The 22,980-nt window shown below is 36.1% G+C and overlaps 1 protein-coding gene across 1 annotated transcript in view; it reads right to left on the bottom strand.

The window, feature by feature from the left end:
• The window catches only part of AKAP9 (A-kinase anchoring protein 9), a 140,347-nt gene that overhangs the window by 50,210 nt on the left and 67,157 nt on the right, over window positions 1-22,980 (bottom strand). Inside the window, exons 16-22 of the mRNA XM_060157011.1 lie at window positions 22,766-22,858; window positions 21,083-21,436; window positions 19,137-19,361; window positions 17,902-18,042; window positions 17,303-17,406; window positions 14,252-14,457; window positions 5,031-5,257 (exon numbers count right to left, since the gene is read on the bottom strand). Of these exons, the coding sequence (XP_060012994.1) occupies window positions 5,031-5,257; window positions 14,252-14,457; window positions 17,303-17,406; window positions 17,902-18,042; window positions 19,137-19,361; window positions 21,083-21,436; window positions 22,766-22,858 (1,350 nt within the window). The remainder of the gene's footprint in view (window positions 1-5,030; window positions 5,258-14,251; window positions 14,458-17,302; window positions 17,407-17,901; window positions 18,043-19,136; window positions 19,362-21,082; window positions 21,437-22,765; window positions 22,859-22,980) is intronic.

The following is a 22,980-nucleotide window of genomic DNA, read 5'->3' as shown; positions in this document are numbered from 1 at the left end:
ACTCTGGGAAAGACAAAACTATAGGGACAGAAAGCAGCTAGTAATTTTCAAGGGCAGGAGGTAGAGGAGGGGCTGACTATAAAAGAACAGAGCAGCACCAGGGAATTTTGGGGTGATGGAAATGTTCTGCATTATGTTTGTGGTGGTAGACACATAACTCTATGCATCTGTCACAACCAAAAGAACTGTCTACGCACAAATGAAATTTACCGTACATAAATTTTTTAAAAATTAACCAAAGTGTGGGGGAACCCAAAATGGAATAAAAACTATAATAAATAATTCTTATTGTATTAAAAGTGAATAACAAAACCACACTAAAGGTGTGGGGAGAAAAGAGTTAACCTAGGATACTTTGAAAAACAGTATTTTGATTGTATACTCTACGGCTAAAGACCCAAAACTACTGTACATAAATACTGTACTCTAGTTAGTAAATTTGTTTTTCACAGGGATATAGGTTAGCAACTGTAAAATTACTTTATGGGTATATATGGGTATGAAATTACTTTATGGGTATAAATGGTTAACAAATGAATAAAACTGCTGTAGACTGTGAGAGCCTGTTTTTTCGCCTTTGGAGAACAAAGTTACAAAGGAAAGGGGAAAGGGGAGAAAGAATGCTGTGGTACTGGATGGGGATTGGAGGTATCGATATGAAATTATATTTCTATTATATATGCAGATAGATACAGAAATAAATATATATGCAAGGGTTAATATACTACATATATTTTCAAACTGTCTGCTGAGAGGACCATAACACCTTAGTTAACAATAAGCACATATAGCACCCAGGTCTTGGTTTCTAAGTATCTTTCTCCAATAAAGGGAACTTGAATTCCTTGGAGAAGTAGTTGATTCTAGGGCTGGGGCAGGGAAAATACAAGATGGGCCTGGAGTCTCTGATAGTGCAAATGCTCAAAAGAGTAAGCACTTTGAAAGTGCACAAGTGCCAACCTGAAAGAGTTCTTACTGACAAAGCTGGAACAAAACAAACTACTGTAGTATTGGATTATAAACCACTGAAAAAAATTAATAGCTATGAGTTCATATGAAACTCGATTAGTTAAGTAAATAAATGTGAGTGAAGAAACAGCTCTTGGGACTTCCCTGGTGGTGCAGTGGTTAAGACTCCGCCTGCCAACGCAGGGGACACGGGTTCAATCCCTGGTCCGGGAAGATGTCACATGTCGTAGAGCAACTAAGCCCATGTGCCACAACTACTGAGCCTGCGCTCTAGAGCCTGCGTGCCTAGAGCCTGTGCTCTGCAACAAGAGAAGCCACTGCAATGAGAAGCCCACACACTGCAACGAAGAGGAGCCCCCACTTGCCACAAAAAGAGAAAGCCCGTGCACAGCAAAAAATAAAAATAAGTAAATAAATAATAGAAAAAAGAAACAGCTCTTACAGAATAATTCCAATCAATAAATGAAGGAATGATGTATGAATGATGATAGAAAATCACCATTGGAACACCACAGTAGTAACTGTGCAGGCAAGATCTACCAATGGATGCTAAGATTAGTGGATGGAAGTTTAAAGAGAAACAGGAAATGTGCATAGTATCAAACAGTGGAGAAACCCAGCTGACACCACAAGTAATCCAGATTAACAGCACCTGTAATAAGACATGTGCCTTTCGATTTGACACACAGAGAAGGGCACATAACTTCAATGGTATTCTTGTCAAAAATGAATAAGCTTCATGTAATCATGAGAAAATAGACAAAATCACACCGAGGGATATTTTACAAAATAACTGGCCAGTCCTTTTCAAGTGTCAAGGTCATGAAAGGCAAAGAAAGACTCAGGAACTAACAGAGTCTGGAGAAGATGAAGAAGACATGACAACTAAATGCAATGTGCGATCCTGCAATAGATCCTAGAACAGAAAAAGGACATTAGTGGGAAAACTGGTAAAATCCAGTCTGTAGTTTATACTACTGTACCACTTTTAATTTCTAAGTTTTGATAACTATAGTGTGGTTACAAAAGATGTGAACATTAGGGAAAGCTGAGTGAAGAGTACATGGGAACTCTCGGTGCTAGTTTTGCAACTTTTCTGTAAGTCTGAAATTCCTTCAAAATGACAAGTTAAAAAACTGTACCCAATGACTACATCTCTTTAAGAATTAAATTCCAAGTTCCATGTGATCTGGTTCCCAGGTATCACTATGACCTTGTCTCCCACACTGTGCCCACTCTTCTTGCTCCAGCTACACTGGGCTCTTTGTCAACCACACAAAGAACTAGCACGTGACCACCTCAATGACCACCTCAGGGCCTCGTACTCACTATTCCTTTGCCTGAAACATTCTTCCCCAACTTACCTATGTGGCTGTCTCCCATACTTCCTTAAGGTAGATGCTTGACCATCACATTATCAGAGAGGTCTTCCTTAATTTTCCTACGTAAAATGTCCTCTTCCCCCATAATGCTCTACCTCCCCTATTTTATTTTCCTTCACAGTAGGTATCAACCATCCGGCATACTATGTTTATTTATTATCAGTCCCCACCATTATATTGTAACCTCTGTGAGAGTAGGGACTTTGTACATTTTGTTCAGTGCTGTACCTCCAGTATCTAGAAGAGCAATTGTTACATACCAGGTGTTCAATAAATTTGATGAATGAGTGACTCATCTCAAAGCATCAAGTCCTCCTATAAGCTTTACTTGTTCCTACCTTTCCCTAAACTGTCAGATACTGCTCTCTTTTCTACTCTCAGGGTATCCTATGCAGAGTTATTTACCTGAATTTCTCTTTCACTGCAAGCAAAAAGATATAGCAGTGTCAGTTCTGTTTTAGATTTTTTTTATGACAAGCGAAAAAGAATCAAGATAAAAGGGAAATATTCCATTATGAAGAAGAACCAAATAATGACTCATTAAAAAGAAAATGGAATACTAGTCATTTCACAAAGAGGACCACACATTATTTTGCATCTATCTGACTGCTAAAAATATTCATCATGTTCAAAATAATTTTAGTTATTAATGAGAATATTCTGAAGAAGTCAATGTCTTTAAACATCTCTCCATGGAAGAGTAGTAACTGAACTAAGTTTAAAGAAAATCTTACAGAGCTCCTATTCCCACTGCCTCAAAAATATAATTCATCTAAGAAAAATGATTTTTATATCAAGTGTCAACAACTACTTCAACCTTTTATATAACAGATATTGGTAGAACACTTCAAAATTCCGCTAGAATAATGTGAATATTATAATAATAATTTCTAGGTCAGTGGTTCTCAAACTTTAGTCTGTATCAGTATCACCTAAAGGACTTGTTAAAACACAGGTTTTGGGGCCCCATCATTTGGTAGGTCTGGGGTGGAGACTGAGAATTTACATTCAGAACAAGTCTTTAGTGGTGCTTATGTTGCTGCTTTAGAGACCACACTTTGAGAACTACTTACTGCTCTGGGCAAAATTTCTGTGATCTATTCAGTGATATTTAAAGTGAAACAATACAGTAAAATCTACATAACATATTGCCGCTTTAGTATTTAACAAATGGAGAACCATCAGGCTCCTACTGTACCTCACTACCTGGACACAGAAGCAGATCTGATAAGCTGTAATCTTAGCCTGGAAGACTGACTGTTTCAGGTGTATCTCCCGCACTTGTCTGCTGACAGTGTTAATGGATTATGGGGAAAGTTTCTCTTCAGTAGCCTGTAGGAACAAGTCCAACCACTGATCGCTTCTGATTTGTATACCCTTTTTCCGTGTCAAATGACAAATATATTGCATTAACTAGATTGTCAATAAATTACAATGAGTATCAGGTAGTAGCAACAGTATTAACAGAGCTCAAGATCCAGGTCCAAAGTATTTAATAGTGGTCAAAAAAGGAAAAGTATTAACAGCTGTTTTCATGGTATAAAAGATAAAAACAGAAATTAAATACCAATGTGGCTGAAATAAGCAAAAAAGAAAAAAAAAGCAAGATCATGTGGAAATTCAGTATAGAATCAGCTGTATGACTTTCACAGGATAAAAGGAATAATTATGATGCATATTCAAGCATTAAAAGTGCTGAAAAGCAACAGTTGAAAATGCCAGAATTGGCTCAGTTTACTAAGGAGAGTAGCATCCAATAGTCATTGCTACTGCAGAAACAGAATAATTTCTTAAAGAAAAAAAAGTAGCATCAATGGAGGCAGACATCAGAAATAGCAAGAGATCAAAGATACTCTTTCAACTTTCAACTTTTGTTTAAAATGCACATGGGATCTAGAATACTCTGAATAAAGATACCAGTGAAAAAATGTTAATAATACTGGCCCTGTAGCTTAGGACAATAAAGCACTCATTTGATTAACATGAGAGTTGTGATTCTACAGTTAAATTAAGTATTTTTAAAATAAGTGAAATTACTTCATTTTAAAACAGCAAACAATTTTTAAAATTCTGCATAGAGTACTTAAGAGACAATTACTATACAGGGTATAAAAATTTTATAGACAGAGAAAGTTGCAAGTTAAGGTATAAATACAATGGTATATTCTCTCAAAAGTTCTATGAAAACAATACTTCAATGTAGAAACCGTCCCTCACTCTAGTTTCCTACCAAGGTAGTAAAGTGAGGTATTCTAATCATATTTGTGAAAAGAATGTAAAAATCACAGGAAGGAATGGTAGGCTTGATCTGTTATATTTAATAGTACTGCTATGACATACTTGAGCACACGGTTTGCTATAGAGATTCCTTATACCATTCCTTCAAATAAATAAAATATATTATAATGGAATATTTCATACAATGGTAAAGTTAAAATCTCTTTTGGTATCAAAAAAAGTAATGTGTAAGAGTCTAGAAAAATCTGAAAATTAAAACATTGAATTTCAGAATTTAAAGACTCCATCAGCAATTGGTTGTCACAAAGACAACCAATTATTAAAGAGGAACCAAACTAGATTTCTGTGAGACAGTAAAGAGAAAACATTTAGTCCTCGTTCCCCGGCTTAAAAGAAAACTTATTTCCAACTCAGTATATATTAGCAACGTAAGGAGGTTACCTGACTACTAGTTTCACTTATGGCTTCTAGGAGTTTTTCAACTGCCGCTTGTAGTCGAGAGCTAATGTTCAGCATAAGTTCTTCATTTTCAGGGTCTATTTCATTTCCAGTAAAGCCACTTCTCATGAGCTGCTGTGACAGCTCCGTTCCTTCCTCAGTTACTTTGGACCACATGCTACTGTCACTCCTTGGTATATCACTTCCAGAATAAGAGGGTTTAGATTCATCTGTAACCAGAATAACACTATTTTAAAGGTATAAATCAATTATAATAATTATAGTAAAAAAAAAAAAAGGTTACAAAATAAAATCAAATTAAAACTTGAAATCATTGGAACTATAAGCTATCTTAGTTAACACTGCAACAAAACAAATAAAATAGGCAAATACAGAATGTAATATTATTTGATAACCTACCAGGTATAAGAAGGGGAAGAATAATGCCATGCTAGCTAATAGTGCTTGGCAGAAATTAATATTTGGGATAATTAGTATTTTTTCTTTAATAAAAAATTTAAAACACCTTTCAACGGATATTTACTAAATGCTCGTCGCGTAGGGTTTACTAAGTAATGGAGACACATAGGTGGCAAGATTTGGTTCCTATCCGCAAGGACATTACACATGGTGTAATGAAAAACAAATATCTAAACAACAACATGAAAAGAAAACGTTGTGCAATGGGATATTCCAGGTGTATGGAACGACAGAAGTGCTTGATTTTGCATGGAGCAGACCCTTTGATTTCTAAGCACTATACTGGGCAGCATCACCTGCTTGGCTAGACAGTAAAAGGGACTAAAATCTTTTTGCAACTTGCTACTTTTGTAATAGCTATCCTGGGAAAAGGTTAGACTAATAAGCATTTCTAATTTTAACTATGGACTTGTGTTTCCACACTAGTCTTTTTTTCTTATGTAAAGAAAACTGAGTTTACATGGGCAGAAGATAAAGCTTTAGAAGTGTTTTCTCTAAACTGAAATAAAAGCATATGTTATTTATCACTGCCAGGGGATACAGTACTTATCTGTGGGCAGCATGCTACAATTGAACAATGAAATTTCCTGAAGAGGAGTCACCTATTCTTTTACTACAAGTAGTACATATTTCTTATCAGTAACTGTACAAATTTAACAAATTAAAGTCACAAGAAATTGTAATTTCCAAAGTACATGGAATAAACATTCAGTACGATACAATCACCCAGGAGAATAAGAGCTATTTATTAAAAAGTCTTGCTAAAGTAGCTGGTGTCATATGGAAGTCTCTCAGTCTCATGTAGTAATGATATCAGATGTGGTTTCAGATACAAGATCTGAACTCAGCACAATTCAACATTTTATTTATTTATTTTTGGCTGCCTTGGGCCTCTGTTGCTGCGCACGGGCTTTCTCTAGCTGCAGCGAGCGGGGGCTACTCTTTGTTGCAATACGTGGGCTTCTCACTGCGGTGGTTTCTCTTGTTGTGGAGCAAGGGCTCTAGGCTCCTGGGCTTCAGTAGTTGTGGCGCATGGGCTTAGCTGCTCCGCAGCATGTGGGATCTTCCCGGACCATGGCTCGAACCTGTGTACCCTGCATTGGCAGGTGGATTCTTAACCACTGTGCCACCAGGGAAGTCCCAGCACAATTCAACATTCACTAAGCACCTCCTCTGTGTAAGTCACTGGCTGAAGAATCCAAAACTGCATTCTAGAAAATGACATTGTGTGGACCTTTTTTTCTTTTTTAAGGTCTTTATTGAATTTGTTACAATATTGCTTCTGTTTTATGTTTTGGTTTTTTGGCCAGTGAGGCATGTGGGATCTTAGCTCCCCAACAGGGATCGAACCCACATCCCCTGCATTGGAAGGCAAAGTCAACCACTGGACCACCAGGGAAGTCCCTAGAGAAAATGACTTTAAATGTTTGCTACTACATAGTTTTGTCTAATTCTTAGTGTAGCAGCAGATACAATTTCATTTTGCATTTTTATTTTCAAAACTGAAAAACAACAACTAGACTGGTATTTACTTACATTATTCTACATATTCAAAACTGAATGTCTTAATAATAGGGATTAACAGTTTATAAATATTCATGAGTTCAAAATGATCTTAGAATTCAAAATAAGTTCAGATATAGTACAATGTTTATTACAAAGCCAGTAAATAAAATTAATGTGGTCTAGAAAATAAATGATATATATATATATATATATATTTTTTTTTTTTTTGCGGTACGCGGGCCTCTTACTGTTGTGGCCTCTCCCGTTGCGGAGCACAGGCTCCGGAAGCGCAGGCTCAGCGGCCATGGTTCACGGGCCCAGCTGCTCTGCGGCATGTGGGATCTTCCCGGACCGGGGCACGAACCCATGTCCCCTGCCTCAGCAGGCGGACTCTCAACCACTGCGCCACCAGGGAAGCCCTAAATGATATTTTTGATGAAGTTATGGAAGCAAGAAGTATTAGTTTACAACTGGTGTTAAAAAAACTAAAAATACCTATGTAATATAGCACCTTTATCTAAGGAATTAAATGCATTCTAGGGACACTTCCTTTTAATGGATACAGAGAATCTGACAAATCTGAGGAAAGATGATAGTCTGATACGATGGGCAATCAAGGCAGCTTTGTGGTGTGCAAGTATGTGGCGAAGAAAGGATGAGGTAGGGGAGAGAGCAGAAAAAAGGTTGCTAGAAAGTAGGCTGGATCCAAGTTGTGAATGGTCTTAAATTTTTCAGGAACCTGGGTTTTTTTGTTATAAATAATGGGGAAGGGCTTCCCTGGTGGTGCAGTGGTTGGGAGTCCGCCTGCCAATGCAGGGGACACGGGTTCGGGCCCTGTCTGGGAAGATCCCACATGCCGCGGAGCAACGAAGCCCGTGTGCCACAACTACTGAAGCCCGCGTGCCTACAGCCCACAAGCCGCAGCTGGAGAAAGCCCGTGCGCAGCAACGGGGACACAATGCAGCCAAAAATAAATAAATAAAATAAATAATAAATAATGGGGAAGTAAATCGTTTTTTGAGCAGGAAGATAATATCAAATGTGTGAATCAGGAAGCAAACTGCAGCAATGCAGAGGAAGGGTTGGAGAAGGAGAAGAGTCTGGTTAGAATACTATTTCAATTGCCCAGATAAGAAATGTTAAAGGCGGACGGGGGCTGGTCACAGGTTGGAAAAAACTGAATGTATAAGACAAGAGAGAAAGAAAAGGAGTAAAAGATGACTCTGGGTTTCCAGCTTAGATGATTCTTAGAGGACAGAAGAGTCATTAAGAGAAATATTAAAGAATTAGGAGAAAGTATACAGAGTAAGCATGAAAAATGATTAGTCTGAAGTGTTAATGGGCTATGTGGAGGAGAGAAGTCAACTTCTGGAAATATGGGTCTGTAGAGACTTAAGAGTCACTGTAGAAAGGTGAGAGTTGAACCCTGGAAGTAGACACATTTGCCTTAGGAGCAATATTTAGTGAGAAGAGGACAAACAACGGTTGGAGCATAAGCCAACAGAAGAACCTGTGTAAAAAAAAAAGTCAGAGAAAGACAGGAAAGAGATGTTCCAGGAGACAAGAAGAGGATGTTTCAGAAAGAGAGAGACTTCAATAATGTTATTTGTCTAGAAAGTCAAACGGGACAAGGACTGAGAAGATGCTACTGGATGTGACAATCAGAAGGTCACTGCTGTCCTTAGAGAGAACAGCTTTGGTACTATAGAAACAGAAACCAAAGCTGGTGGAAGCAAGAGCTGGTCTAATCTCACATAGAGTTTGTTGCGGTTTACCTTAAGGGGGGAGCAAAGCTAAGAAAAAACAATTTTTTTTTAAATTATGAAGGTATCAGCATGTTTTAGGGTACAGAGAAGGAATCTATGGTGAGGAAAAAACCTGAAGATACTATATATTGCATGGGAGCAAATCTCAAACACAAAATACAAAGGATATATAAAACAAAATGGCTTATAAAAAGCCACTGAAGGGCTTCCCTGGTGACGCAGTGGTTGAGAGTCCGCCTGCTGATGCAGGGGACACGGGTTCGTGCCCCGGTCCGGGAAGATCCCACATGCCGCAGGGAGGCTGGGCCCGTGAGCCATGGCCGCTGAGCCTGCGCGTCCGGAGCCTATGCTCCACAATGGGAGAGGCCACAGCAGTGAGAGGCCCGCGTACCGCCAAAAAAAAAAAAAAAAAAAAAGCCACTGAATGTTAATTTTTTAAATGGCTAATAAAAAAATAGACATTAAAGTACCTAGAAAATATGAAGATGTGAACCAGCTTAATGTATTTTACTGATAACATTTTGAAGATATAAACAAACGAATAAAAATAATCAAATATGTTCCAATGAAGATACAGAACTTTGTTTATTCCAGTGAAATAAAGGAATGAGAACAACATCAAACTTGTACTGTATTTATTATAACTAGTCTTTGGCAAGAAAAAGATAAATTGGCAGGGCAATTTCATAAAATGCCAATAGAAATCTCAGAATGACCAGTTTGGTGAACAGAATCATGATTTCAGATTGGCCAACCACTCAGATCTGTGTCTTAAACATGGTAGATGATGGTTATTCAAAAGGTCTTCAGTCACTTTTTTTATGGATTTTACCATGTTCATTCCATACAGATAGCAACAAGCTTCTCAGTTTAAGCAGGGCGGGTGACAGGATAGAGCATTCCCCTGCCCCAGTGGCCTGAAGATCTCTGGCGTTCCAAATGGAAACCACTGACTCTTGTGTGACTCTTACACTTAACAGATGAGTAAACTGAAGTGAGGCCCCAGGAGGCTAAGAGACTTGCTCAAGGTCACAGTGAGCTAAAACAAGGATCTCCTCATACTAATCCAGTATTCTTGCTGTAACAACACACTGCTCCAAAAAAATCTGCAGCAAGTAAGATTTAGTCCCTGGTCTTCTAAGGGGGAGGTATATGTATTTTATTACTGAACCATCAGAGTGTAGACCTAAAGGATCTCTTCTTTCAACACATCCTAGGGGAACTCATTTTTATGAACTAGTCTAATATTCACTCAAGTTCAAGCGATTTCACATTGGCTCAAAATTTCCCTTCAATTTCATAAACTAGGTTGCTCTTACGAGGAAGCAAACATTAGCAAGTCAATTATTTATTTTTTTAGAGAGTTAACAAGTCCACACATGTTTAAACTCTAAACAAGTTCAGACTTGAGGGCTGCAAACAGATTACAAGTGCTACTGCTCACAACAAAAGGTCATATATAAAAATTGAAAAGCAAGAGTTCCTTCATAATCAGATTAAAACTGAGCTTTTTGTTATATTAAATAAGACATAAAAGAAATATTTCAAAAGTTCATTTTAGTTTTTACAATAATACTTTCATTAAAAATCTGAAGAAACATCAGAAAAATTCTTACGTATGGAACATGGTGTCAGTATTTTAAAGACATTATCTTCTTCAGTTTTAAATTATAAATTCTATTAATTCAATATTTCCTTCAAGATGCAAAGTGAATCTAAGTGCCCCCAAATGATACTAGTGATCTTCCTAATTTTGTTACTAAGACTAGCACATCACTGCCAAACACAAAAATATAAAAACTAATTAAATAGAAATTACACATAACACCAGCAAAATTCTTAACTCTGCTTTACTAGTCTTCGTACTATATTTCTTAGCAGAGGATTTAATTTTTCCTTTTGTATCTTAATATTATTCTTTCAGTATCTATTAACAGTTAAATAATTAAATATTTATTTCAAAAGGCTTAATTGATTCAAATACATAAAGTGGTATTAAGTAAAACATTAAGTACCACGGTTTTATTTTGCCTTGAATCGGAATTTCAGTGCCTCCTTCACTGGACTGAGAATTGGTGTAAAGCAGAGAGCAAAAAGACATTGTTCAATACAACTGTATAACTGAACTGATTAAATTACTTATAGTAGAAAAACTATTATTGCATATCTTAAAATAGGACATAGACATATTTAATCTATACTGGGAGACTTAGATGCATAACCATGCATAAGAAAGTAGGCTAGTAGATCAGATGTCCTTCCAAGTCTGCCTTCTCACAGAAAAGGAATATAACATAATCCTCTATGCTACATGTAAAAGAATGAAATTAGAACACTCCCTAACACCATACACAAAAATAAACTCAAAATGCATTAAAGACCTAAATGTAAGGCCAGATACTATAAGACTCGTAGAGGAAAAACAGGCGAAACACTCTTTGACATAAATTAAACATAATCACATAATCACAGCAAGATCGTTTTTGACCCACCTCCTAGAATAATGAAAATAAAAACAAAAATAAACAAATGGGACCATATGAAACTTAAAAGCTTTTGCACAGCAGAGGAAACTATAAACAAGATGAAAAGACAATCCTCAGAATGGGAGAAAATATTTGCAAATGAAGCAACTAACAAAGGATTAATCTCCAAAATATACAAGCAGCTCATGCAGCTTGGTATCAAAAAAACAAACAACCCAATCAAAATATGCGCAGAAGACCTAAATAGACATTTCTCCAAAGAAGACATACAGATGGCCAACAAACACATGAAAAGATGCTCACCATCACTAATTATTAGAGAAATGCAAATCAAAACTACAATGAGGTTATCACCTCATACCAGTCAGAATGGCCATCATCACAAAATCTACAAACAATAAAAGCTAGAGAGGGTGTGAAGAAAAGGGAAACCTCTTGCACTGTTGGTGGAAATGTACATTGATACAGCCATTTTGGAGAAACAGTATGGAAGTTCCTTAAAAAAACTAAAAATAGAACTACCATGTGACCCACCAATCCCACTACTGCGCATATACCAGAGAAAACCATAACTCAAAAAGACACATACACCCCAATGTTCACAGGAGCACTATTTACAATAGCCAGGACATGGAAACAACCTAAATGTCCATCACCAGAGGAATGGAAAAAGAAGATGTGGTACATATATACAACGGAATATTACACAGCCATAAAAAGGAACGAAATTGGGTCATTTGTAGAGACGTGGATGGACCTAGAGTCTGTCATACAGAGTGAAGTGAGAAAGACTATCATATATTAATGCATATATGTGGAATCTGAAAAACTTGGTATAGACAATCTTATTTACGAAGCAGAAAAACAGAGACACAGACGTAGAGAACAAATGCATGGATACCAAGAGTGGGGGGGCGGGGGGGATGAATTGGGAGAGTGGGATTGACATATATACACTATTGATACTATGTATAAAACAGATAACTAATGAGAACCTACTGTTCAGCACAGGAACTCTACTCAATGCTCTGTGGTGACCTAAATGGGAAGGAAATCCCAAAAAGAGGGGATATAGGTATAGCTGATTCACTTTGCTGTATAGTAGAAACTAACACATTATAAAGCAACTATACTCCAATAAAAATTAAAAATAAATAAATAAAATAAAAGTAACACAACAACAACAACAAATTACCAATTTATTCCTTTTTATAACTATGGGAACACTGCTCTGAAAGTGAGTTTGCTGTCTTTTAAGATACGCTGTTTGGGGCTTCCCTGGTGGCGCAGTGGTTAAGACTCCACCTGCTGGGCTTCCCTGGTGGCACAGTGGTTGAGAGTCCGCCTGCCGATGCAGGGGACACGGGTTCGTGCCTCAGTCCGGGAAGATCCCACATGCCGCAGAGCGGCTGGGCCCGTGAGCCATGGCCGCTGAGCCTGCGCGTCCAGAGCCTGTGCTCCGCAGCGGGAGAGGCCACAACAGTGAGAGGCCCGTGTACCACAAAAAACAAACAAACAAACAAACAAAAGAATCCGCCTGCCAATGCAGGGGACACGGGTTTGAGCCCTGGTTCAGGAAGATCCCACATGCCGCGGAACAACTAAGCCCATGCACCACAACTACTGAGCCTGCACTCAAGAGCCCGCGAGCCACAACTACTGAGCCCGTGTGCCACAACTGCTGAAGCCTGCGTGCCTAGAGCCCATGCTCTGCAACAAGAGAAGCCACCACAATGAGAAGCCCGTACACTGCAATGAAGAGTAGCCCCCACTCTCTACAACTAGAGAAAGCCTGCGCGCAGCAACGAAGACCCCACACAGCCATAAATAAACAAGTAAATAAATTTATTAAAAAAAAAAAAAAGATATGTTGTTTGCCGAATACTTCAGCAACCACTTGGAGAAGTGTCTAGGAGAACTGCTAACAAAAAAGCACAAAATATTCTTGTAATGTACAGAACATTCCTCAGAGTGTCTTTTGAATATGGTGTAGGTCTTACCTGCAGCACAGCAAAATGCCCCCTTTCCCAAATGGTTAAGTGAAACTAGTTTATGAGATAATTGTTTTTAAAAAAACATAACTTGATAAATACTTTTACAATGAGATCAAGAAAATATTACTTAATTCTTTTCTATATATCAAGATTCATATGCAGAAAACACATAGCCCTCGACTGAGAACTTAACCAAGAGTGAAGTTAATTAAAAAAAAAATACTTCTACGAAGTTTGAAAAGAGTGAGTTTAAAAGTTTAAAGTTACAGTATTATTTCGGCTCTTACTTTACTAAAAGCAGTTTTTAAAATTATCTTTGAATTCAACTAAGTTTTTAAAATCAATTTTACTTAAAATTCCAAATCAAGCTTTTCTCTGCACTTAGAAACATATTACTGGCCAACCTGTAATTAAGTAAACTTTCTCTAAGTGGGATAATTTCTTCTCCTTGCTCCACACGAAACTTAACAAACAGAATGTTCTCAAAAATTGCATAAACTGGCATTTTTATTTTTAGATGACTGGCTTCCAACTGGGGAGAAGTTCTTGGGTATGGAATGGTAGTGAAGGAAGGCCTTGATCTTCTGGTCCAAGCATCCAGATCCTATCTTTCTCCATCTGAGAAAAACTCTTCCCTTTAGAGAGTGGTTTCAGAATGTTGGTTATACCTCACAGATATTGGTAAGAGACCTGAGTGGTGATATGGAATTTTTCTTTTATTGGTGGGGAAATTAAACAGCCTTTGGTTTACGCAGCAGAGTAATAACCCTGAGTATATGTAATGACAACTCTAAGACACCCATTTGCAAATGCTAAACAATAACGGTGTCTTAAGAAGAGTGGCTCTAGTGTATTTGTGTTTGGAGGTCTTTTTATTGGAAAATACTTTAATATTCTCTCTTCTGTATTTTCAACACTAGTAAAGTGCCCTGAACTCAGCAAGATTTACTGAAGATAATGACAAGAGTTTCAACAGCATATAAAACTTTTACCTCCTGTGTGTTCCTCATGGACACACGACTTTATTGGTGACTCTGCTTCTGACCTCCAAATCAGGCTGGTCAATGACTGGCCTTTACTAGATCTATCTAGAATACCAAGGACATGGCGACCAATTGTTTCTTCAACAGCTGCTGTTGTCTTTACAACTTCTAAGAGGATCTTCAGAAGTCTGCTATTAGCTTTCTGGAGTGTATACCTGTATAGATAAGGAAACATTTATTAAAATATTTAATCTTTTTAAAGCAAACACTTAATGTTCCACAAAAAAATACACTACAAAATATTTGACTTAAAAAATAAAACTTCATATGATCCTATTACAATAATATGCAATAGCACTAAAAATGAAGTGCTTTTTGTATTTATTTTATAATTATAAATTTTGTTTTCTTCTGAAAAATTTTCATCAGTGAACTATAATATTTTTTGAAAATGTGCAGCATTTTACTGACCTGAAAGAAATCAAATAACTAAAATTTTAAGCCAGTAGAGTTTGCAAATTAGAAGAAAATTTTAGGGAGATGCAAAATTTCAGTTTTAAAAAGTGTGGCAGTACCTAAGCACATGCAAGTTATTGAGCTGGTAATACCATTGATGGTTACTCTTATATATTTTACATTTAATCTTCTTTTATGTTAAATAATATATTTTAAAATAAATTCAAAAATTCCACCAGAAAAAAATATGCTTGTATTTCTATACCTTAATGGTGATGATCTACATGGTTAAATTACAAAAACAGGCAGAGACCTGTTTTTAAAAAGGTCTATAGTACAATTTCATTATCTGCTAACACCAGAGGTAATATACCCCAAGCAGTTGATTATTTTATCTGCTCCAGAGACAGAAACTTCTCAAGTTACATATACCACACTCATTTCAGCCAGGAGAAGGAACCTATTTTCAACCAAATGGAATTAATAGTGCATCTCTCGTTTTTTATAGGTAATACATTCTTATTTTAAAAATTTTAAAAAATGCTCCTAACCACCCACCAAAATATCTTAGTACTCACAGATAATCACGGTTAACATTTTAATGCCTAGCCTTCTAGACATTTTCCCTCCTCTTCCTCTCTCATAAATACAGACATTTTAAAAACAAAAATTGGATTATCCTGGACAAAGTGTTTTCATAAGCTTTCATTTTTCCTCAACACAAACATCTTCATGTGTCAAGAAATATACTTCCATAAACGGTGACTCAGAAGGTGAACTGATTAACCTTTTGAATAACTAAACAACTCTCCTGTCCTAACAGCTTAATTCAACAAAGGTACTACAGTGGCAAACTATATATTTAATACATGGAGACAAAATAAGAAACTTTCATGTTAAAGGTCCTCTGACTTAAGACAGTTTCTCTCTCAACTTCACACTATGGGAGATTCACTGACAAGCTGGTTAAAGGATATCTGTTTTCACAAGCACGTGACATAACTATTTTAAGACAAAGTAATAAATGGAGTGGTCTTCCTTCAGTATTTGTCAAGTGAAAAAGACAGTTCTATTTTTACACCTAGATCAAGTTCTCTGGTTACATAAGCAAGGAGATTAAAAATAAAACTCTAAATAATTTAGTTATTAGTAGGAAGTAAGTAAAGGGTTTTATTTCTATAACTTTTTCTGAGGTTTTGTTCAAGCCCCAAACACCCCCGGACTAGGATAATTTGAAAATATTTCTACATAAGAGAAGTGATTAAAATTAATATGATGGTAAAAAGAAATAAATAGGAATACTCATTTATCAACACTCACTACATAAATTCCTAAAAATTAAACACTGTATAATTTTAAAAATATACTAATTAGAGATAAATAATATAAAATAAACATTTTGTTTATTTTATATTGCCATGGTAACTCTAATTTTCATACACTGTCTTTCTTGTTTGAGTTCCATACTGACTGTGTTCCATACTGATGATCCAATGGGGAAGCCAAAATCTTAGGGGCCAAATTCCTCCATGCAAGCTGAGGAAGGAGGTTAGGAGGACACAGAGGGTTGACAGTCACAGATTGGAAAAGGAGGAAATTAAGTTAGTAGATATTAGTTTTAATTTTAAATTAGAGAAATTATTTTCATTTGACCAAAACAAATTTTAAAATACTGTGCTTACAGACCTACTGGAGAATGGACTTGAGGATATGGGGAGGGGGAAGGGTGAGCTGTGACAGGGTGAGATAGAGTCATGGATATATACACACTAAAAAACGTAAGGTAGATAGCTAGTGGGAAGCAGCCGCATGGCACAGGGATATCGGCTCGGTGCTTTGTGACCGCCTGGAGGGGTGGGATAGGGAGGGTGGGAGGGAGGGAGACGCAAGAGGGAAGAGATATGGGAACATATGTATATGTATAACTGATTCACTTTGTTATAAAGCAGAAACTAACACACCATTGTAAAGCAATTATACCCCAATAAAGATGTTAAAAAAATAATAATAAATAAAATACTGTGCTTAAACTCCTAATATTAATGTAGGGTAACTATTCTCATTTTCATATTAATCTCTATAAAATCAAAGTAAGGGAAAGTTTTGTTAACATCGGATCATTAATTTATTCCTCTAAAAATGTGGGATGTGGATTAAAAGGTCTCATCCGTTATAAAGTAAATGCATGAAAGAAGTTAAATGCAGACTATCACTAAAATCATTTTTTTTCTCGTCATGAACAAACCAGGGGGTGGCTTATACTGAATGCATGTCCAAACAGTGAAGGAATAAACTCACAAGCACAACTTTGTTTTTTAGGATAAAAAATGGCATATGAGCAGAATAAAATTTATCAAGAAAGGTTCAATAACCAAAGAATGCTTTATCATTCACTGAGTGAAGTATATGATCAATATCCAATAAAATTATATACAAAAGATTTTTTAATTTGTCTATTTAAGCATCAAATACTGATTTTTTACATAGAGTACAATGTACAAATAAAATAAATGTACAAAATAAAAATAAGGACAAATAAAGTTTATAATATTGAGACAACTATTTTAACTCACTTTACATTGAAAAAATATGCATTCTGTATACCTTTCAGTGGACAGAATTTCAGGAGGCACCTCTTCAGGTTTTCTGTCCAATTCCTTTTCTTTAAAGGTCTGCTCCTCAATTTCTCCTTGGTTTTCATTTGCATTCTGTTTAAGTTTGTAAAAAGATAGAGAGGACAAAATAGAAAGAAAACCTGTCATCTTGGAAATAGCATGTCATTCTTCTATACTGTTATGACATGAAACAGAAGAAACCTCTGCGTGCAAAACAGATACTGTTTGAAAGAGTATTTAACTATATTTTATCAAGAGATTAGCATTATCAAAAAAGATGAAAAGTCTGGTGCAACGATGAAAAAAATTTTAATGGGTTCAAGCTAAGGCATGCTATAATGCAACAATAAAGTTTGTTAGGTTACTCCGCTCCTTGGTGAAACAACAGCTGTTGCTAAACCACTGTCAGATTCAAATTACCCTAAATGGAATGTAAGGCATCTTGACCCCACCTACCTTAAACGTAAACAATCACAAATATGTTAAGCTCATACCTATAAAAAATACATTTCACACAAACAACAAAGACACACAGATCCTACTGCATTGTGGATCCACTGCTCCTAGGTGGGTCAAAGTCCATACTACCTGTGTTTGCGTACTGCTGTTGCGCAGCTCACAACACAGCTTCTCTCTTCCAGCTAGAGACAGCTGCTTTAGTGCTTCCAGCTCCTCTAAAAGCACCCTCTCTCTCTCTGAAACCAGGTTTTCATTATCTATTGAGGATCTCTAAATAAGAAAAAAGGTCATGAGAGAATATTGTTTGCGATAGAAGAAAAAAGCAGGAATATTAAGCAGACTTCTTTTAACCCCCTGGAACCAACAGGCCCTGGTTCTACGCTGCTTCATCTTCCATGATTAGGGGTTAAAAGCATATATAAAGTTCAATGCAAAATTTGAAACTTAAAAAAAAGTTAATTAGGCCTAAATATTAAGCAATTTTTGCAGTTCAATTAATATTATTTTTATATGCAAGTTTTGCATTGAAAATTCAGAAGTTTAAATTCACAAAATGCAATGAAGAAAAGCGTAATTAATTTTTCCAAATGATATATCTTACGTTCAACTCCCAATTTTCCTATTATTCTATATCTGAAACTATATTTCAAGAGTTCTCTATTTGTTATCTCTTGTTGTACCTTAACTTTTCAATTAAATTGAACAAATTTGTTTTTATAAGAACTTTTACATAAATATTTGCTTTTCTACGATGATTTTGTGAGTATATTATATACAGCAATTGAAAAGAATCCAGCTCCCAAATACCAAGGAATATGTAAATTTAGTCAAGAAAGTGGTAAGAACATTATGTAAATCTGCATTTCTCAAATCAAGAAGAGATGTTTCCCTGGAGAAAGTTCCAGAAACATACTACTTCTGATTTCCATTCATGATTAAAAAGATAGAATAAAGATAGATAAAGGTAAACCTTGGAGATGCTAATTGGTGTACTCACAAAACTATAAATAAACATGGGAAAACTGAATATCAACTGCACCTCAGCACAAAGAATTTCCAAAACTGTCAAAGTACTTTTGCCATGTATGGTCAATGGAATGTTTAAAAACAAACAGCCTTCTAACCACTTTTTCAATGCCTAAAAAGGCAGATATGTCAAACAGTAGAGAGATAGTGCACTCCAAGGTTGAGTTAGGTGTCCCTAACAAGATCTTAGGCTGTTGTGCTGGTGGAGTCTGTTCCTGATGTTAAATATTTGTATTTATTCATATTACGGCAATAATTCTGACTTAAAAAAAATAAAAAAGCTATATAAAGAACAATGCTATTTTAATTGGGGAGGAAAGGGACTCTGGGTCCCATACCTGGGCTAATTGTTTATTCAGCCTCTTGATCTCTTCTTGCAGCTGTTCCTGGTCTTCTCGCTGTCTCTCCATCTGCCGCATGTGTGCCTGCCTTAAAAGTTCCGTTGCCTGTTGATGTTCTTGGTATTGTCGTACAAGTTCCTGCCTCATATCTTCTAACTGTTCTTCATTTAACATTAGTTGTCTAGAAGCATCTATACTTGATACCAAAATCTCATCATCGAGCTATAACAGTAAAAAATTAATTAATTAATGAATTAAAATTTCAACCATAAAACATTTTGTGGAAATCTGTCGGCACTGATATTTTAAATACAAACAAAAGTAATTCTAATACTAACCCCACAGAGCACCTCATTTTAAAATTCCCATTATTAAAACTAAAACATAAATAATTTTAAAAATCTGTCTTAATTATAATTTCAAATCAATGTGAAGTTATTAGTTTATTATCATTATACATGTTGTTCTCCAAAAGCAAAGTAACTATCAGTTATTTCAGACGTAATCTAAGGGAGAAGAATTAAGAAAGACATTCAAGATTCCTTATACTCTTAATGAATAACTCCATTATTTCTCTTGACATTTTATAAGGAAATAATATAAATGGAATACTTATATTTTAAAATTAAATTTATAAAAAGAGAAATTTTATCTCTTTAATTTATATTATGCAGTGGTCATCAGAGTACTACAGAGAAATGCTCGATAAGAAACAAACTTCAATAATTTCTATTTGGAAACAAAAGCCTTATATTCCACTTTCTCATTCTCATAAGAAGTCCACTCCTTAATGGGTTTCAACAAGTACCTCAATTCCTGAAGAGCTACTACTTAAACAAATCATTCTGCCTTGAACAGTTGCTTGCAAATTAAAGAGGTTTACATGATTACCTCACAACTCTGCACTTCACAGAGTTGAGAATTTTAATTGAATATGCCTCTAAAAAGATGTAACCTATCATGAACATGAATAAAAAATCTGAGGCTTCCCTGGTGGCGCAGTGGTTGAGAGTTCGCCTGCCGATGCGGGGGACACGGGTTTGTGCCCCGGTCCGGGAAGATCCCACATGCCGCGGAGCGGCTGGGCCCGTGAGCCATGGCCGCTGAGCCTGAGCGACCGGAGCCTGTGCTCCGCAACGGGAGAGGCCACAACAGTGAGAGGCCCGCGTATCGCAAAAAAAAAAAAAAAAGAATTAAGATAATTTTAAAAGAAGCAGAATTTACTACATTCTGTTAAAGGCCCAAACAGTTGAGGTATAGACACAGGATAGATCCTCCATTAATGAATAAGTAAAGAAGAAGAGTATTAGTATAAATAGAGTAGAATGCTTTAAATTGTCTTCTCAAATGGGTAGCTCTTTCCTTGTGATATTATCCTATTAAATTAAGCAAATCTTTTAATCACACATATTGCCAAATTGTAGTATAACTGATCTTGAATTGACTGAAACAAAATTAATGTAGGTATAACTTACAATGAGGTTTTACCATGCACAATGTGTACAGGACAAATAGGAATACTATGAATCTGACTAGTTTTATTTAATAATAATACTAAGTCATTTATTCTTACACTTTAAAAATCCCAATTTGAGACTGAATTGAATACTTATCTTCTCCATTAAGCAGTATTACTGTTAATATTTTTATAGTGAGGAAAGTCACACTTTTTTTTTTTTTTTTTTTTTTTGCGGTACATGGGCCTCTCACTGTTATGGCCTCTCCCGTTGTGGAGCACAGGCTCTGGACGCGCAGGCTCAGCGGCCATGGCTCGCGGGCCCAGCCGCTCTGCGCGGCATGTGGGATCTTTCCGGACCGGGGCACGAACCTGTGTCATGAACCTGTGTCCCCTGCATCGGCAGGCAGACTCTCAACCACTGCGCCACCAGGGAAGCCCCCACACTTTTTTAAATAAGTTTTTATACTGAAGGAAGCATACTTACAGATTCTCTGACCATAAATGTTTTATCTTTGGAGAACATTTCTTCTGAAATAGTCAGTTCACGGTCCTTTGATTCTAGTATATCATCAAGATTACCCTTGTTTGATAACAGAACTTCCTTTCCATCTTCTCCTAACTCTTTACTAAGTGGTTTAAATTCTTCTTTAAATTTCTTGTCTGTTGCCTCAAAAGTCTGAAAACCAAAGTGACCTTGTGATAATTTCATTTCATTTAAATAATGTTCTTCCTGACAGAAAACAGATGCTTGTTTTGAAGATGGAGCATCTTCTTTTTCCCCAGATATTCTAGATAGTTCACTTTGCTGAGCAAATGCTATACTCGTTGACACAATGACCTAAAGAAATGAAGCAAACAAAAAACGATTAGATCTATAAATACTACCAGGAATTTAAAAAGCAAGTTACCTCTCAAAATTACTCGAATTAGTAAAAAGATGGCCTCATGCTTTTAAACTAAAAGAAATCCTAGGATAAAGTGATAAGGAGATAAAGATTCTCTATTTTACAATGAATCTACTGTCAAAGTATTTTACTGCCTGCCTTTTAAAAATCAATAATTGTAAAAAATTTTTTCTTACCGTAACAGCAATAAATGTTTGGTATAGAAATTTAAATATCTTTAAGTCGAGAAATACATTTCTATATAATTTTAAATGGCTTTAAAGTTTCAAATTATACATATGTACTATAAATTCATTTGATCAATTCTCTATGTTGACATTCAGACTGAATCCATTCTTAACACTAAACACCACTGTTATTAAATCTTTTAAACCATATCATTGGGCATCTTCTTTCTGATTTCCTTGAGTGTAACAGGGAAGAGCCAATTTTGACTCCACCTTTCAATCTGTTTCTTTTACTTTAACCTTTGCTTTTTGTTGCTTTTGTCATTATAATCATACATAATGGCCTGCCTCAGGGAACCCTGCCCTCTGCCTGAATGTGAAACTAAAGTGCCTTTGTTCAGCTCACAGGGAGACAATCTGACCCTGCCCACCTGTGAATGGCTGCAGAAAAGAAGAAATTAACACATCCCTTCCCTGAGGCTGGCCATTCCATGAGATATCTGTAAGACTTACCGCCTTTTTACTTTACTTCCCCACCTCTTCCCACTCTCTGTTCTTAAAAGAAACTGGCATCCAAACCCCAATAAGATGGTTTTTTGGAGACAATAGTCTTGCCATCTTCTCGGTCTGCCGGCTTTCCGAATAAAGTTGTATTTCTTGCCTCAACACCTCATCTCCCGATTTACTGGCCTGTTGTGCAGTGAGCAGAGCGAGCTTGGACTCAGTAATGGACTCGGCAAAGGTAATACATAGAAGACCAAGCACTTTTCTCACTTCCTACCATATCCCCCACCTTTAAGGAAGGCCAAACTCTTTCCTATGGTACTACTCACAAGGTTAACAAATTTATAACTCTGAAAAGTTTCTAATTACTATTCTACATCAAGAGGAGAATGCGTTACTCAAAAGAAAAATTCACAGAAAATTCCATTCAAAGGCAATTGTGGTTAATACCAGTATTTGACAACTTAAATGAGCTATGTATAAAATTTACAACAAAAAATAAAGTGCATTACCACCAATAAAACGTATATTTTTTGAAGGCTAAAAGGGAATACAGACCACAATAACCTTCCAAATAAACTATAAACTTACCTTAGCTACTTCTTCTTCTAATCGTTCTTGGTACTGTTTTTCCAGCAACTTAACCATATTTGTTTCCTGTTTCACTCCAAATTCACCAGAAAACTGAATTAAAAAGCAAAATATGACATGTTTATTTACACTAATTATACACCACTTATTTTTAAACTTCTACTCTCAAATATCTTCAAAAGATTACTATTTTTTAGAAAGCTTCTGAAAAATTT

Source organism: Lagenorhynchus albirostris, chromosome 8, assembly GCF_949774975.1.
Source record: "Lagenorhynchus albirostris chromosome 8, mLagAlb1.1, whole genome shotgun sequence".
Lineage (NCBI taxonomy): Eukaryota > Metazoa > Chordata > Mammalia > Artiodactyla > Delphinidae > Lagenorhynchus > Lagenorhynchus albirostris.
The sequence above is the reverse complement of the archived record's forward strand: the minus strand, read 5'-3'. Positions and strand labels throughout refer to the sequence as shown.